This window comes from Falco cherrug, chromosome 3 (genome assembly GCF_023634085.1).
Source record: "Falco cherrug isolate bFalChe1 chromosome 3, bFalChe1.pri, whole genome shotgun sequence".
NCBI lineage: Eukaryota > Metazoa > Chordata > Aves > Falconiformes > Falconidae > Falco > Falco cherrug.
The window spans coordinates 30,791,620-30,808,227 of record NC_073699.1 but is presented as its reverse complement, the minus strand read 5'-3'; the positions used below and the strand labels follow the sequence as shown (position 1 = coordinate 30,808,227).

The 16,608-nt window shown below is 40.6% G+C and overlaps 1 protein-coding gene across 4 annotated transcripts in view; it reads left to right on the top strand.

Annotated features, from left to right (window-relative positions):
- CPQ (carboxypeptidase Q) overlaps nt 1-16,608 on the top strand; it is a 163,725-nt gene that overhangs the window by 96,502 nt on the left and 50,615 nt on the right. For all 4 annotated transcript variants that reach the window (XM_055705657.1, XM_055705656.1, XM_027814217.2 and 1 more), the window contains one exon: nt 4,214-4,325. In XM_055705657.1, coding sequence (XP_055561632.1) covers nt 4,214-4,325 — 112 coding nt within the window. The remainder of the gene's footprint in view (nt 1-4,213; nt 4,326-16,608) is intronic.

Here is a 16,608-nt window from a genome sequence, read left to right as displayed (position 1 = left end):
AGGAGCAAGTGAGATTGTGGAGACTAAAAGCGGAATAAACTCTTCTTAAAATTCCCTCTAACCAAGCAGAAGGTAGCTCACCTACATTTTCTGAAGTTACTGCATGACAAATGCAATAGGCATGTGTGACTACATATGGAACGGGAGATTATTTTTAGTGGCAAAAACTATCCTGCTTAGAAAAGGATAACTCCATGACATATGCAAATGTATGCAGACTGAAAAGCCCTTGACTTAGTATAAGCATTACTTAGCAACAGCTAAAAATATCAGTGTGTTATCAACTATGTTATTGTCATACTAAATCCAAAACGCAGCCTTGTACCAGCTATTGAAAAGAAAATTAACTCAATCCCAGCGGAAACCAGGACAGGGTGGTTCCTCTTCCTAATCTTCTCGGTTTTAAAACATAAAATGTATACATATACATTTATATAAGTATGTAAAATGTAATATAAATTTCAAAATATTTCAATATGCAATTGAAATGCTGGTTATAACTGAAAGACATCCAATAGAGGTCATAAAGCTGGTGCAGAAGGAAATAGATGTCATATATAATAATAATGTCATAAATGTCATCTTCTATTTGAAATGTTTCCTGCAGTTTCACTTCTCTTGTATTGTCTCAGGACAGTGTCTAGAGTAGCATTTCTCAGCTGTGTCACTGCAGGACAGCCGAATCTTAAGGTGTCATGTTGCATGCAAGCTGTCTTATTTATTCCTGTCAATTTGACAAATGTATATTGCTGTGTTTGTAGTGTCCTATACAGTTGCTTGTGGTTTCTCTGTATATTTAAAACAAATACTTATACTTACATACACTCACTTACATTGCTTTGCAATGCTTATATTCTGTTAGCATGTACTGACATTTCTATAGGGATGTTTTGTGCGAATGTGATTAGTCTATGTGTAGATTTGAAGCTGAGAACCGCATAACAGATTTGAAAGCAATGTGGGAAATGCAATAATCATATGTCCTTGATAGCTTTAACTGCCTTTGTTATTAGCCTACCTGTGCAGAGAATTATCATATTATTATTTTATAATATTGTATTAAATAATATAGTGGTTTAGAGTGAATTGCAGAAATATTTTCATTCATTACCCAGACACATTATATATACTTAAAGACCAAGATAAACATAGTGGTATTGTTACTTATGACTGTGTCTTATTTTAAGAATGTCTATGGCTAGCTGTCAGCAGGATCACTGAAACTTTCATTTTAGCAGCTGCTACAAAAGTATGATAGTTTAAAAAAGCAACTGTTGTGAAAAAAATTTCACATAGAAGTACATTGGTTGTGTTCATGTAATTGCTATTGGCATTAGCTTAAGTAAATTTAAGTAAAAGGTCATCCATAAAATTATCTGGTTTTCTTAATCCACTTGAACCTTGATCTGTTTTGGTGTAATGTTCTGGAGTTGGTAAAGATGCTTTATGAATGGAGTCTGTAATCCCAAATGGGATTACACCACCTTCTTCTGATTCAGAATTTCCTGCTGTTACAGTGTGTGTTGTTTCAAAGAAATGAGGAGTAATTCCCTCTCAGACACTCCTGTTGAGATCGCTGTCAGGGAACAGAGTTAGCGAAGTATTCTTTCACTGCTAAAGACAAGGTGTTGCTTCTGTTGTAAACTTAGTTATCTCTCAATGAGTTTACAAGCTTGTTCTAAATAATTCACTTCAGCTTGAAGCTGTTTCCCAGGAGAGTGAATAGTTATCTTCTTTAAACCAATTTTTGCTTTAAGAACAAACCAACCACATGGTGGTTTTGAAGTGGTGGAACAGACGTCCTTTATGCAGCAGACAGTTGTGCTTTCACTTGGAGCCTTTTCTATTCTTTTTTAAAAATACTATTATTTACAAATTCCTTACTGAGAGGACAGTAATGAGTCTGCATCAGTCAGCTGCAAAGTGTGGTGGTGTTTGAGCTCTGTCCTCCACAGGTGGGTTGCAGAGGGTCTGCACATGCATGAATGAACTCAAAGCAGAGTTCATTCGTGCGTTGCCTTCACTGACTGAGCATGTGTGTGTGTTTGTGCTTAGTCCTCCCTTATAAGAAAACAAAAATGAGCAAGGAGTACTGCAATGAACACTTTTTTCCTGTTCTCATTTCAGAAAGGTTTCTACCTCCAAAGCATAGCTTTTCTTAGATTGCCTGGTTTTAAGCTATATTGCTATTGTAGCAGAGGGCTGCCACAGATTATGTACTTGTACTGCAGGGCAGCATCCCTGGAAAACATGCTGTTTGCAGTCTTTCATGCCGGGCCTGGGAGGATCATGACATTAAATTGCAGAAATATCTCCTGTGTAAATCTGAGGCTTTTACAGAGGGGCCTGCCATCTAAATTTAAGTGCTTTTGAAAGAGGGGAGGTTTTGGAATAAAGGCTGCAGTATATCTCTACTACCAAGAAAATCAGTCTGTGCTGGAAAGCAAGCACATGTTGAGTTAAGGCTTGGTAAGGAATAAAGAGAGTTGAAACATCTGAGAAGGAGAGACTAAGCTGCTCTTCAGATTTTGATCACAAGCTTTTCCAGCTTCTAAGGCATGACACTTCTGTTTTTTATAATACACACATTTATAACATTTCATGGTGTATTTGCTAAATTTAAAGGGGTTTGGTGCATCGTGGTTGGACACATGGCAATACAATGGATATGACTAATAATCTATCATGGCCCTTGTTTAATACAAAGGGGCCTTTTAGTTTTGTTACCTGAGTTTTTATTTGATTGGATGAAAAAACGTGGTTGTTTGATGAGCAGTTGATGCTTTTTGTCTTTCCATGATCTGTTTGTCCATTATTTTTAATAACTGGTGAAACGTACTAAGATGTCTCTTATGTAAAGGGAAAAATAGAGGTCTTAGTATTTGCACCCCAGTACTGTGCAACAGTTTCTTGCAATGTTACCTGCACACTTGACAGCACAGGCTTTCACCCTCCAGGGTTAATAATAGGAAAGAAACCCATTATGTTCACTTTTTCAGTGCTAGAGTAGTTGTCCTGCAATGAGTGAAAGCTGAGATGATATGCCAGGGAGATCCTTATCCCTTAGGGAGAAGAAGGTGGCAGAAGGAATGAGCATTTTTCATCTTTTTCTAGATCCCATAACTGTGAGACCTGTTTGACGTCAGCCAACCAGAGAGGGGGAAGCATGCCTTCATGATAACCAGTATGACCAGTTCTGGGCAGGGCACAGGTGGATGGTCCAGGGTCTCCTTCAGTTTTTCCACAGTGCTGAGCTGTCATAGGTTGGACACTTCCACTTCCACCCTGTCCTAAGGGCACTCTTTACTGGTACCAGTTTTTAAAGATTTCTAGGGCACTGCTCTTGTTTTTATGCTATTCCATCATTTTACCACACTGCCTGCTCAGCTCAGAGTTCTTGTCCCTCCTTGACCTTTCCATCGCAATCATAGATTTATCAGCCCTTCAGCTTCAGGTCCAGTTAGGGAACGGTCTTGCTTCTGTTATTGGTCTGATGCTGCTTGTGGACTTCTGAAGAGTTCAGATCTGAAAGCAGGTGTTTCTGGAGATACGTATACTGCTATACTCTACTGTGGCCACAAAACTTTCTTTGCAGAAAACCCATCTGGGACTTGCTACCATGTCATTTTAAATTTCAAATATCCTTATGACTAATGGAACTATAAAATACGTTGTCACTGTTGTAGCACATAGGGGATCCAGTAATGAATTAGAGGTCCTCTGTGACAAGTACCATAGATATATAATAAAAACCAACAATCTTTGTCTGGGAACACTTCAGTCTAAGTTTATATTTCTTCATTATGCACCCAAAAATAGGGTTAATCAAATTTCATGCCTAAGGGCTTAAACAACTGGAATATGAAAGAAATTTTCACCATTCTACAGTGCAGTAGTCTTCTTTCTCTGGAAAGTATGCACTTTGTTAAGGTTCAAGCCAAAACCTTTCAGTTAAGTATTTCTCACAGAGTATCTAGTTTGATTTAGGCAGTGGTTTGAAGCAATAGGATGGATTTGGTCATCCCAGATTTATATTTAGTGACTGGAGAACAATGTTTTAGTTTTATTTGAAATGTTTCCTTCTTCCCATTCTAAATTAAACAGCCAAATTTATGACAAAATCATTAAAATGCTTAAATACTGAACTGACTTTTCTAATTCAGTGTTTTCATGTAGATACGTTTTCTCTTAATTTTTTTTTAATCTTTTCCAGATTGTATTGGTCAGTGGACATCTGGACAGCTGGGACGTTGGGCAGGGAGCTATGGATGATGGTGGTGGAGCATTCATATCATGGGAAGCATTATCACTCATTAAGGATCTGGGTAAATACATAATTTTTAAATATTTTTAATGCATTACATTTCCATGACATTTTGTATGTTGTCAAAACTGGATTTTCTATTTTATCCATTCCTCTGAGCACAAGTATTCATACTTAGTATAAGTATTTGCAGGTTTGTCTGTTAAAGTCCTTCTTGCATTACAGGGGTCATCCAAAAGCAACACATCAATCAGTGATCTAGAAAGTGCTTTGAGCCTGCATGGTCACCGTCATCACAGAATGAAAATTCAGTGTGAGATATACTGTCTAGGTACTGTAGAATGAAGTCAGTCTTTTTCATATTGTCTTAATGAGTTCCTCCCTATTAATGAAGATGAAGCTTCATGAAGTCACAGATAGCCATAGCCTTCTGATATTGTTCTCTGCCTTTTAAGCAAACATTGTCATTCAACATGTTCCTAATTCTTTCACTGTCCTACATGTTGCTTTTACATTGGTTACTCAGTTAATCTAATTCCCAGTCCTTTACCTTGCTCATGATGACTTCTCAAGGTAATTTCATCTAAGTCCCTCTCAAGAGCCCATAAGTAGGACTGGATCTGGACAATGATCCTGCCTCTGGTCTTCTCCCTTTCATCTGCATGTAAAGGTATTCAGCAAAAATTATTCTGAACTTCACAGAAATCCAACGTACATATTCTGGTGGTTTTGGTTTTTTCCTTGAATGTTCTTCCTAAATAAGTTTATATCCTGTCTGGAGTTGTTACACCAGTTTGATGGATAGATACATCTATACCATCAAACTGGTGTGTTCTCAGCTTTGTACTAGAGAGCTGATTTCCTGAGTATGGTGCTTTTATCTTGCTGTGCACTTGGGCTCTGCTTTGGACTGTGACAGCTGATTTCCCTGGCAAAGTGTCGCATGCCGGTCTGAGACCGGAGCGTGGTTCTGTTTGTATTCTCGGGAACAGAATTAAGACTCAAAACGGAGTCAAGAGCCAAGGAACTTTATTTTCCCAACAATAAATCTGCGAATGCAAAGGGAGAGAGAGCAAAAGATAAAGAGAGAGAAAAGAAGGAAAGAAAGAAGGAAAGAAAAGGGAAGAGTTCAGGGCAATAGCTACCACCCTGGAGCTGGGGTATCCTGACAGTCCGATTTGTTTCCAAGTCCGGTGGGGGAACGTCCTGTCCAATCTTAGTTGGTTCCGTTTTTTATAGGGTTGTTACAAGCCGTTCTGCTCAACCACACCTCCACTTGACAATGGTGTACGTGCCCAACATCAAGGGGCCTCCAGGCACCTTGACCCCCCTGACCCCAAGTCTGGATACATGCACAGGGGCTTGGTCAAGTTTTGCAGGATCAGCCTGCCCTGTTGCTCCATGGCATCGGTCGGTTTCCTCCTTTAACAATGTATAGGTAAGTCGCTGCGGTGGCAGTGGTGTTATCTTCCTGCCTTAAATCTCTTCTCTGGCAGTAGTCATTCACAGTGGTGATTGCATGAGTTTCCTGCCATAGCAATGTCAAGATAATACATCTGCTGTGGCGATGGTGGGTCTCATCGGTCCAGTTTCCCACACAAAGGTAATCCAGGTCAGAGCAAGCACACACTTGAGTCTCATCACTATAGGGATACACTTCTGCCAAATTTAGCTTAACCATGATGACCTGTCAGATGTTGTGAGCTCATGTGTCTTGTCAAGCAACATTTGACACTGAGGGCTTGCACACTGTAGTATCCTGCTACAATAGTTTTGTGGCATGCAGAGCAATGTTCTGATTCCAGTGATCACGTCTTTGAATAATCCTGGGTAATCAGCAGGGTGACAAGGTGACTGGGTTCTGGAATTCAGGCTGCAGATCAGCTGGGCTCTTCTGAAGCTGATACTCTAGCACACAGGCTGTTGACACTGGACTTGCTAGTCTCCCTCCTGCAGAATTTCTGTGCAGCAGAAGTACAAGTTGAATTGAACTCCCACGCTGACAATGCTAAAGGTAAACAAAGAAGGAGAGAAAGAGGAAAAGGTGGCTTCTAGTGTGGATATGTCTGTTCTAGTAGTGCTATGGTTAAAATACAGAGTGGAATTGCTCAGCCTGTTGCCTCCTGGTTTGCATAGACCCTATGTGTGGGATCCGAAAGGCCAATTTCTTCTGCTTTTGGGCTTCATCTGACTTGCGGGTAGAACTGGGCTGCAAACAGAGTGTTATTATGGAAGGGCATGGTCTACATATGCCCACATAGGGTGTGTTTGGTAGAAGAGATGGTCCACAAGGTAAGATGAGATAGGGCCAGTGCATGGGCAAGAGGGAGCTATGGTTGCACAGTCATCTGCCTGTGTTCTCTCAACACCCAGCCTCTCAAAGTTTGGCCTGCTGTCCTGCTGTTCCCAGTCTGCCTTGGCCTAGTCTGATTTCTGGTCTCCAAACTGCAAATTCCAGTCTTACTGCTTGATCTGTAGTTTTTTGCTGGTCTTACTTCCATATGGGCTTTTGTCACTCTCTAAACTAGTTCAAAACAGACTACTTAGATTGTGAAGTTGATATCCAAGGATGCTTTCCCCCCTTCGTTAGATGGAATCTATTTTTCCTCATCATTCCCTTTTTCCAGAACTGTAACCTGTGGTCAAGACGAATGCATCACATATTCATTAAAAGCTGAAATCTGCTGCTACTCCTGCTGTTAGCTCTGGCAGAGTTTAAATAATAAACTAGCTTTCCCTGCTTCCAATAAGAAGGATTTGTGCACTTGAACAATCTCAGTGTTTCTTGAAGGGCGCTTTGTAGACAAGCTCTGTTATGTGATCAGCCACTCTCATACTGCAGTGGTAAACATCAGACATCCCTGTGAATTCCTGTTCCTTTGTTTTGCATTAATTGAACCTCTTACATCTCACTTTCCCACCCTCAGAATGAATGAAGTATCAGTCTGTAACCAAAACCAAGTAGTATCTGTTGTAATTTTTAGTCTTTTAAAAGTAAACTAAAGCCTACTCCTTCTTTTAGTGTTTTTACATTTCTTTTGTAATTCTTGGAAAATTGTCTATGTTCTCTCCACCTTGAGGAAAAAAAAATTATGCTTCTGCGTTTGCTGACTCTATTCCATTCACAATAAACTGGTTTGTGTCTCTTAAGGGCAAGTTCATGGTGGCATTGTATAATTCTTATTCACTGGGTTTCCCTTCACGCATGACTGAAATGCATCACTTTCTGCTTGTTCAAATATTTGATTTCCTCTGGTAGTAGCCGGTGTGTTTGGTATACGACCTGTGGTGAAATGCTGTTTTCTCAGCTGGGAAATGCCGGAGCCTTTGCTGATGCCCTTTGTTCTGGCCAGCTGTTGTGTTCAGCTCTTCTTGTTATACCAGTGTTCTACAGGAACGTAAGGCTGGGAGAGGACTTGTGAGTCATTACATGTAACCTGTAGATAAGCACGGGGGATGAGGCCTTTCATAACCTGTCTGCCGTAGCAGATCGGTTAATGCAGATTTTATATTTTACGGTACACATGAAATGTGACAAAAAGGACAGCAAAGTAACAGATGTGCAGATTGTGAGAGAAATTAGTGAGTTTTATTTAAAATCAATTCCACAGATTGTGGTTTTTGAGTAAGCATTATATTTTGAACTGTGGAGATTTGGTTTAATATCCTTGTGGACCCTGATGAATTTAATCTTAGACTAGCCCACCAAATACATTTGACATGGGGATAAGTCAACTCAACTGGCTCATCTGTATGCACACGTGGAATTTTTGTACTGTGTACTGGGAGTCTTAAAGCCATGGTGCATTGTCTAGCCATAAATACTATGTCTGCATTTACCAAAGTGTAACTGATCTTACAGCCTTACAGCTATGATGATATGATCTTAAAGCTGAAGCAAGCTTCTGAAATATGAATTCTAGAATACGAAGTTTGCATTGTGTAGTGAGAAATACTGCCACTACTTCTGTCATGGTCCATTGGTTCCATGAAAGCAAGATATTACTACACTATTTAAACAGGTTTTTTCCATGCTGATCTAATAGCCCTTCATCATGGTATCACTTTGACCCTTGGATGTGGCTGGTGGACCCAAGTTACGCCTGTTAATTAAGATTTTGATAATTCCACGTAGTACTTGGAGAATTACTACAGTTTAAGTAACATTCCATACTTTCAACATAATGTTCTCCTGAAACCATTTAATAGCTATTGGCTTAGGACTAAATACATGAAATTAATTGAAAAATTAAAATTAGAGTTTAAAATTGTTGCATTTTATTTTAAGCAGTGCAGTTTGTTTTCTTGCCTCAAGAAAAAAATTAAACAGTTTTTGCTTTTATTTCTAAGTAAATCACTTACTTAATGTGTAAGCCTTTATATTTCCTGAATCTTCAGTGTTGGCCTTTATTTTTAATTGAACTGGCAGTTTCTGTACTGTATTTTTATCTTTTTTCTTCCTGTTTTTTTTTTTTTTGTGGTTGTTTTATTTTTTGTAGAATTTCAGACACTGTAATAGTTACATGTTCCCTACAAGGACACATGACAATAGCACAATCTGAAGTAGTAGCACAATTTGAAGTCTTCAAAACTTCAAACTTTTGGTAGGATTTTTTTTTCCCATTTCACTTTCTGACTTCATGTGAATGCTGTTTCATTTTGAGAGAAAGGGAATTACATGAAAACTAGGTTGCACTGAAATATTTTTGTATTATATTGCCAAAGAGTGGAATAAAAAGATTTAATTCATATAAAATCCCCATGTATACATTTCAAAAGAGCACTACCTTAAAAACATAGGCTTTTTATAATATAAACATAAAAAATACATTTAAAAACTACTGTAGTTTCTGAATATGGTTTAGAGAGATAATGATTCAGTTAGCCCTGGAAAATAGAAGAGCTAAAAAGTGGAAAGTTTCAAGTTTGGCGGAATACTTTGCTTCTAATAGTGGTACTGTCTCTCTGCCCATCTTCCACAGCAGGGTGACGGGAGGGGGGCAGCTGCTGGGGGTGCGGTTCCCTCTCCACCTTTTCCAGGGAGGAAGTCCAGGCATCAAATTTAGAGCAAACACCAGCTTTTAGATGGTTACCTTTCAGCAAGGTGAATCTTACTCCAAATGGCTTTTCCACAGCCACCCTGTGCAGAAAACTCAACTCTGTCTCTTCTGAAGCAGCTGGAGCTTCACTTGTGAAACATCCCTTCCAGCAGTGTACAGTTAAATGCCAGCACCAGCTTGTGCACCTGTTGGTCACAGCCCTGGTTGTAGACATCTCCTGACCAGAGTAAACAGAAGTGGTTTCCTTAGTGCACCCATATCACATTCTCTGTATCAATTATACTCTCGCAGCTGCTTGCTTTGCCGGTAACTCATTTTCAGAAAAATTCACCAACTGGTGGCCATATTGACTAATGTTATCCAAAGGAGTCTTTCCTCCCAGTTAACGCTGAAGTTTAATGAAGCACAAAGGAAAGAAAACCAGGGTTTTTTCCCTGGAACCCTTGAAGCTTATACATGCTGATGATCAGCAAGATCTGTGGTGAACTGCTTTATGGCTTATGTGGTTAAAAAACGAAAAACTGAAAGTGTTTCCGCAGAAGTTGTTTATGAGAAGAAAGACTAAAGTCTCATCTGGTCCTTGTTCTTTGTTCCTTTTTCTGGAAATGAAGATGTCTTTAGAGGCATTTATGGGCTGGTATGAACTGGTAAACTCCCTTTCATTCAGTGGAGCCAGGGCTGTTGCAATTAGCTGAGGATTTCCGATGCTTAAGAAATTACCAATCATAACTGCAGGCAGGGTGTCCGAGGCAGTAAGCTTGTGCAATGTGCAGCTTGCCTGCAGCTGTGTCTGGCAGCTGCTGCCCTCCCCAGCCCTCTGCAGTCTTTAACCTTTTGATCAATTTTAACTAAATTTGATAGAGGCATAGAAATATTTAGAATATGAAGTTCTGATATGTTCTTTGCAAATGGGTGATTGAGGAGAGATGGGCAAGTGCATTGATGTCCCGGCTGAGGGAGAGGCAGGAAGGAACTCAGCTTTTATCCTTTCCCTCTGATGACAAATGCTGGTTAATCAGCACGCATGTAGCTTTGGTGTAAGCACTGGAGCCTCTTTCTTTTTAATCTGTTTGCAGTCTCTATGTGATCGGTAGCAAATATTGCTCCAGTAGTAGTGAGAATGTTGTCTGGGTTAATTCAGAGATCATGGGAAGGCACTAGGGGTGTTTTAGGGGGGAAGGGCTGAGGGGTTCCCATCTGTAAGCTGAGGAAACCCATAGGGTGTTGCATGAGCTGTGAAGCGGTGTGAGGACATTTGGAAGCTGTAGAAGAGACAGCACTCAAGCAAACTGAACCAGCTGTGTTGCTAATTACAGTATAGAAACCTCAAACTCAACTTGTTTTCAGGTTGCATTTACAATTCTCAAATTTTACTTTTATTAGCTTGTGTGCAAAAAAGGGCATCTCTGGAGATGGCTGACACCATTTGCCTCAGCATTTTCGTGTTTGTTGGGTTAATACTCTACTGGAATTTGAAACACAGTTCCTCTTGTCCCCATGTCACGTGAGATTTACAAAAGAATCTGCCTTTCCAGGTGAGGTGAAAGACTAGTTAAGCAGCTACTAAAAAAAAAATAATCACCATAAAATTACCCAGAATTTATTTTGATGCAATATTTTGCCTTTAGTTGGCTAAACAAGTTGGACAGACGGCCTGTGGGACTCAATCCAGCTCTGGATGTTGGTTGCCAGTTTCTGTGAAGGTGGTATTTGTGTTCCTCTCCCACCATTTCAAGCCTGCGGCTGCTGCCATACTGGCCTTGCTCAAGACTAATAACTTGTCTACAGTATATTTGAGCAAGAAGTAGGCAGCATGTACCCAGTGATTTCAGAGCTTTAGTCAGTGCTGTCTTTTTGCTCCTAATCCAGCTGTGTTCCTGCATCGCTTGGCTGAGGGGCATTTCCCAGCCGAGGCCACAGGCACTCTGCCCTTCTCCCACCCTGGGGAGCACCCTGCCAAAGCTACCTCATGCTCCAGTGCTAGAAACATGGGACTTTTATCCTTAAAGGGAGCTTGAGGGAACTGAATAATGACAATAATAGAGAATGCTCTTTAGAAGGTGGTTGTATGGCAGTGTCGGCTTTCTAAGCATAATATTTTAAGCCTCCTAACTTGCAGCCCATTGGAGTTAGAGATGCAGTCAATTTTGACGGATAAATTTCACTGCTTTCTTCTGAAAAACTTTAGATATGATAATTGTTGGGTTGAGTCTCTTAATTAAAACAGCTGGAGCCATTTTTTTTTCCTGTTGAGAAGTTGATAGGGGCTGCTACTTGAAACTACAGTCTAGTTCATTTTCAGAGTCTCATCTTGTCTAGCACAGGAGAAATCAAATAGTCAACAGGTCCTTTGTTCACATCCCAGGTTTCTTTCAGCAACATTTACCCACAAGCTTGCTCTCCTTGTCCAGAAATGTGTTTTCTACCTTTCCCTGGCTGTGTCTGGGTCTTGCTTGCCTCATCGCTAGTCAGCTCTTGGTGCCCTGCCAAGCCCAGAGGTGCACACATGTCCACCAGCTACTGCCCAGTCTGTGTGTTTACAGGGTGCATCTTCTGAAGAAGCCCAGTGGCAGTGCTGTGAATTGGCCGAATCACAAACTTACCCTCTTTCTCTAGAACAGCTTGAACCACAGCAGTGTAAGGCATCGCCAGTTATTGCTATCTGAACTCCTGCCTGTGTTGAAGTAGTCAGCGTAGACTTTAGGGAAGGCTGCACTCCAAAGACCACTATAATGATGGATTGTGGTACTGAGTAAATGTTTCCCTGCATTTGCTGTTGTCTTGTTCACTGAGCTCATGTGCAGTCATGTCTGCATTCCACATTAGACCAGGAAGTCTCCTGCTCGGACTGTGCCTCCAAGTGCTTCTGGGAACCCTTGTTCTTCCATGTGAAAAAATATTTGCTATGGGGAGCTGCCAGAGCCAGTGAATACCAGGAGTCAAGTAGATGAACAGGGCACGCTTTCCTCTTCTGCACTCAGGGCAGGATGCCTGTTGCCGTTGCTGTTGGAGCAGCCTGATGAAGGAAGGATGACTGTTGACAAAGGCTAATCCCAGCCATCACACCTTTTACATGGCTTTCCTACATTCCTAGAAGATGACCTATATGCACATGAGAAAGAGAGAAATGTATGGTGATAGGTGCCATGCATAGTTCCCCCTCTTCTCTTTGCCACTGTTACGGGGTATGGAGTTTCATGGGTCAACTTTCCTATAGGTGTAGACATGGATCTGGCACAACCAAATTTCTGTTTCACAGGACAAAGGCACAGAAAACTACAGAAATGTTTTTAAAGCAATGCACATAAGAATTTTAAGGTACTACCTGAAGTACATTTTATGTAACTCATAAGGAGTTGATTAGACAGTTTTTTCCCTTAAAACTTATTTAAAAATGAAATTTTAACTCTCATCTGAATTATACCTGTGACTAATGTGACTGGAAAACCATAAGACAGATTTTTATGCAGTTCACTGTAGTCTTTGTATGAAGTTACATTTCTCAAGTCCAAATTCACTGCCTAATATATGAGGACTAAAGATACGTTTTATTAAAAAAATGATCACTGGAGCCATTCCTTTTCTGCTAGTTTAATTGAAGTCATATAACTGAAATTTTAACCTACTTGCCAAAAAATTTGTTAAACATTTTTCTGAATTTCCTCTAGCTGTGGTGGTGTAGTTGTTTGCTGTGCAGGACATATGTTGTGAAACACAGTTAAATGACTGCTTTTGCTGTAGGGTTGGGGCTTTTTTAATTAAACATGGCTGATATTAACTTCTTATTCTTACATTCTTTCCACTTCCCCAAAGTTGCATATTTTATTCTGACCTTCACCTTTTGCAAATCTATTAAATCTACTTGGTATGAAATATCTGCATATGCTGTTACACTACAACTGCATTTATTGCTTCAGTTCAACATTTGGTTGAATGCATATTTGGCAAATAATTAAATCTTCAATTTCCACACTAGCTTGCCATAGCAGAGGGGTGACTGCAGACATACAAAGTTGTTAATCTGGCAGTAAATTTAGGCATACGGCCCTCCATAACAATGTTGCTCTGTGTCCTGTGGACTGCTGCTTCTCTGCAAGCTTTAATTTACCCAGGAAATTCAAGATAAAATATGTGCTTTGTCTATCTGTAAAAATCTTAAAAACCTGGTAACAGAGGCTATGGTGTTTTCTTTTTAAAATCTGTAATGTGGCTGACATGGTGAAATGCTGAAATCCATCCCAGATGAAGTCAGGGCCATCTTGTCTATACTGTCGGGGTTTTTAAGGTGTATCTTTTCAATATGGAGACACAAGTATGGCTAGTGTATTTTCTGACTCATCAGCTCTGAGGACAGTCAGATTTGGGATTTCTCTGATACAAAGAGTGGGGCAGCAGAGGCAGAAGGCAGAGCCACCACCCAGTAAGATCAAACCATGGTTGATGCTTATAATGCCAAAGAGTTGGAGAGCGGGGCCCTGCGGGGCCTTTTCTGCTCCAAAATTTGATGAGATCTCTAAATACGTTTAAGGAAGGAGGTGTTTCTAAAGAGGGATAAGGTGCATTTTAAGGGTGGACAATGTCCTTTTCCTTTTGTGGGACTTTGGACAACATGGCAACAGGATTATAGCAGGGCAGGGGGTGGAGGAGTCCTCTGCTGACTTGGTACTTTGCTGTTTTAGACACATAAGTAGCAGGTTTTCTTTTTTTATTTTGTAGACATGACTTGTATTGACTTCATGACACTGCAGTAACTGGTTCTTTGTTTAAAACCCCATGCGCAGAAGAGCACATTTGTCAGTTTTTCTCATCTGAGCGTGTCCCTGATCTATGCTGCCAGGTGGCAATGATGTGTCCCCCAGAGAAACCCTTACTCTGGCAGCGTTGCCACCTGGCTGGATTGCAGCCCATTCCACCAGGCTCTGGGCTTGGCTTCCCTCTTCTCCTCCCATCTCCCCAGCCAAAAGGCTTAATCCACATTATTTTTAGTTACTAGACTTGCAAATCATTCACAGCTTTTGTTACTTTGCTTTGCAAATCATTCCCCTTCGGTCTTGTATACCCAGCTTCTTCCTGGACATTTCCTCATGGATATTCCATTGCCTAAATCTACCTAAAACCTCTCATGTTTCCCACCTCTGCTCTTCTGTAAATCTTCCCTTCCTATTCTGTCATAATCTCGTCAGCCTCCCTAAAAAACAGGAAAAAAAGTTTGCTTGGATGCATCTCAGTGTGTCGCTGCACTGCCATTGACGCCAGTGGCCCGCCGCTGGAGCTCTGCAAGCCCCAATCCTTCCCAAGCCCAGCTCAGGCCTTGCTGTCTCCCTGTGTCCTCTTTGCAAGGACCTGTCCACAAAGCTGCTCATGCTCTGTGGCTGTGGCGGTGTCGTCTCCCCTTACCACCCAAAACTTGGCTCTGGGCATGCTGCCAGCCTCAGGTGAGGTCAAGCTGCAGTGCCCAGCATGGCTCCTGCCTGCACTTTCATTTCCTGCTCTCCAGCCCCTGACCTGCCCATTTTCTGTCTTTTTTCCTGTGATGCCACATCTCTACTCCAGGAGACCTCATTTCTCTACTCCAGACCTTCATGACTCGCTTCATCCTTAGTGCTGCAAACAACCCCTATCAACAGAGAAAAAATCAAGGTGATGGCGTTGCATTAGACTATTTTAAGAAGAAAGCAAAGACAGTTTCTCAAGCAAAAAGCTGTTTCCCATGTCTAATTTGAACTTCACTACAGAATTAGAAATATACTGTAGTCAGGGTTTAATTAATATTAAAAGGTTTTTTTGAGGTGTGCTTTGCCTTACTTCTTGAAGCTTACAGCTTTAATAGCCTTAGATTTTCTCTGTTAAATCATTATTTTTCACTCAAATAAAAAAACTTCTCTTCTTAAGTAAGTGACTAACTAGACAGACACTTTTCTGCACAAGTAGTGAAATTAGTTGTCTGAATAGAGGATTGTATTTCTAATAGCATGAAAAGCTAAAATCCTGCTGGTTTAGAATGGAGGCTTCTTCTTGGTCTTCAGAGGAAAAGGTCTGGACATCTTTGATTAATTGCATTACTACTGTCATTCTATAAATTGCATTTTATTGCTATATGTGTATTCTTTGAAATTAGCCAGAGAAACGGGGTGCTAGGGGTGTCTAGAACAGTGCTTGCCCATGCCACAGAGTACATAAATTAGGTAATAGTTGCTTGAAATGAAAGCAAATTGTACTACTGTGTTTGATGATAAATTCTTTTCTTCTTCTGCAAAATGTGGAATACTAACTTTATTTTTATTTTATGCTGTGGCAGAGGTTTTAAAAATTCCAGGCATTTTATGAGAAATGCTTGCATGATAGAAATAGCTCATCTAATGTCACCCAGTAAATCCCCTATGTCTAATAAACTGCAAACCTGGAAAAGGTAGGGAGTGTATTAGAAATTTAATGATTTTCAGCATCATCATCATGTATCTTATCACTTTCTGTATAAATACCCTTTTGCAGAAATTTCAGGCCACAGGGTAATAATGCAGAAAAATGTCTAGCTTACGATGTTAAATGCAGCAGTGGAGAAGACTTGAGAATGATATATCTGTATATAACTCTCCAGTAGCTACTGAAGCAAATAAATCAGTGACTTAAGCAGTATTACAGAGTAAGTGATCATAGAATAGTTTGAGTTGGAAGGGACCATTAAAGGTCATCCAGTCCAACACCACCTGCAATGAACAAGGACAGCTTCAACTAGATCAGGTTGCTCAGAGCCCCATCCAGCCTGACTTTGAATGTTTCCAGGGATGGGACATCTACCACCCCTCTGGGCAACCTGTTCCAGTGTTTCACCACCCTCACTGTAAAAAAATTCTTTCTTATGCCCTTCTTTAATTTAAAACCATTACCCCTTGTCCTGTTGCAACAAGGCGTACTGAAAAGTTTGTCTCCTTCTTTCTTATAAGCCCCCTTTAAGAATTCGGTCGCCCTGAAGCCTTCTCCATTTTGAACAACCCCAACTGTCTCAGCCTTTTCTCATAGGAGAGGTGTTCCATCCCTCTGATCATTTTTGTGGCCCTCTTCTAGACGCTTCCCATCAGGTCCATGTCTTTCCTGTGCTGAGGACCCCAAAGCTGAAGGCAGTGCTCCAGGTGGGTTCTCATCAGAGCTGAGGGGCAGAATCGCCTCCCTCAACTGGTAGTGCAACTTATTCTGTGTTAATGCTTATTTCGAGGCTTTGCTGGGCCATCTGTGCAGGGTCTTGGGAAGGTGAAGCTGGCAAAGCTCTAAGAAACCTCATGATTT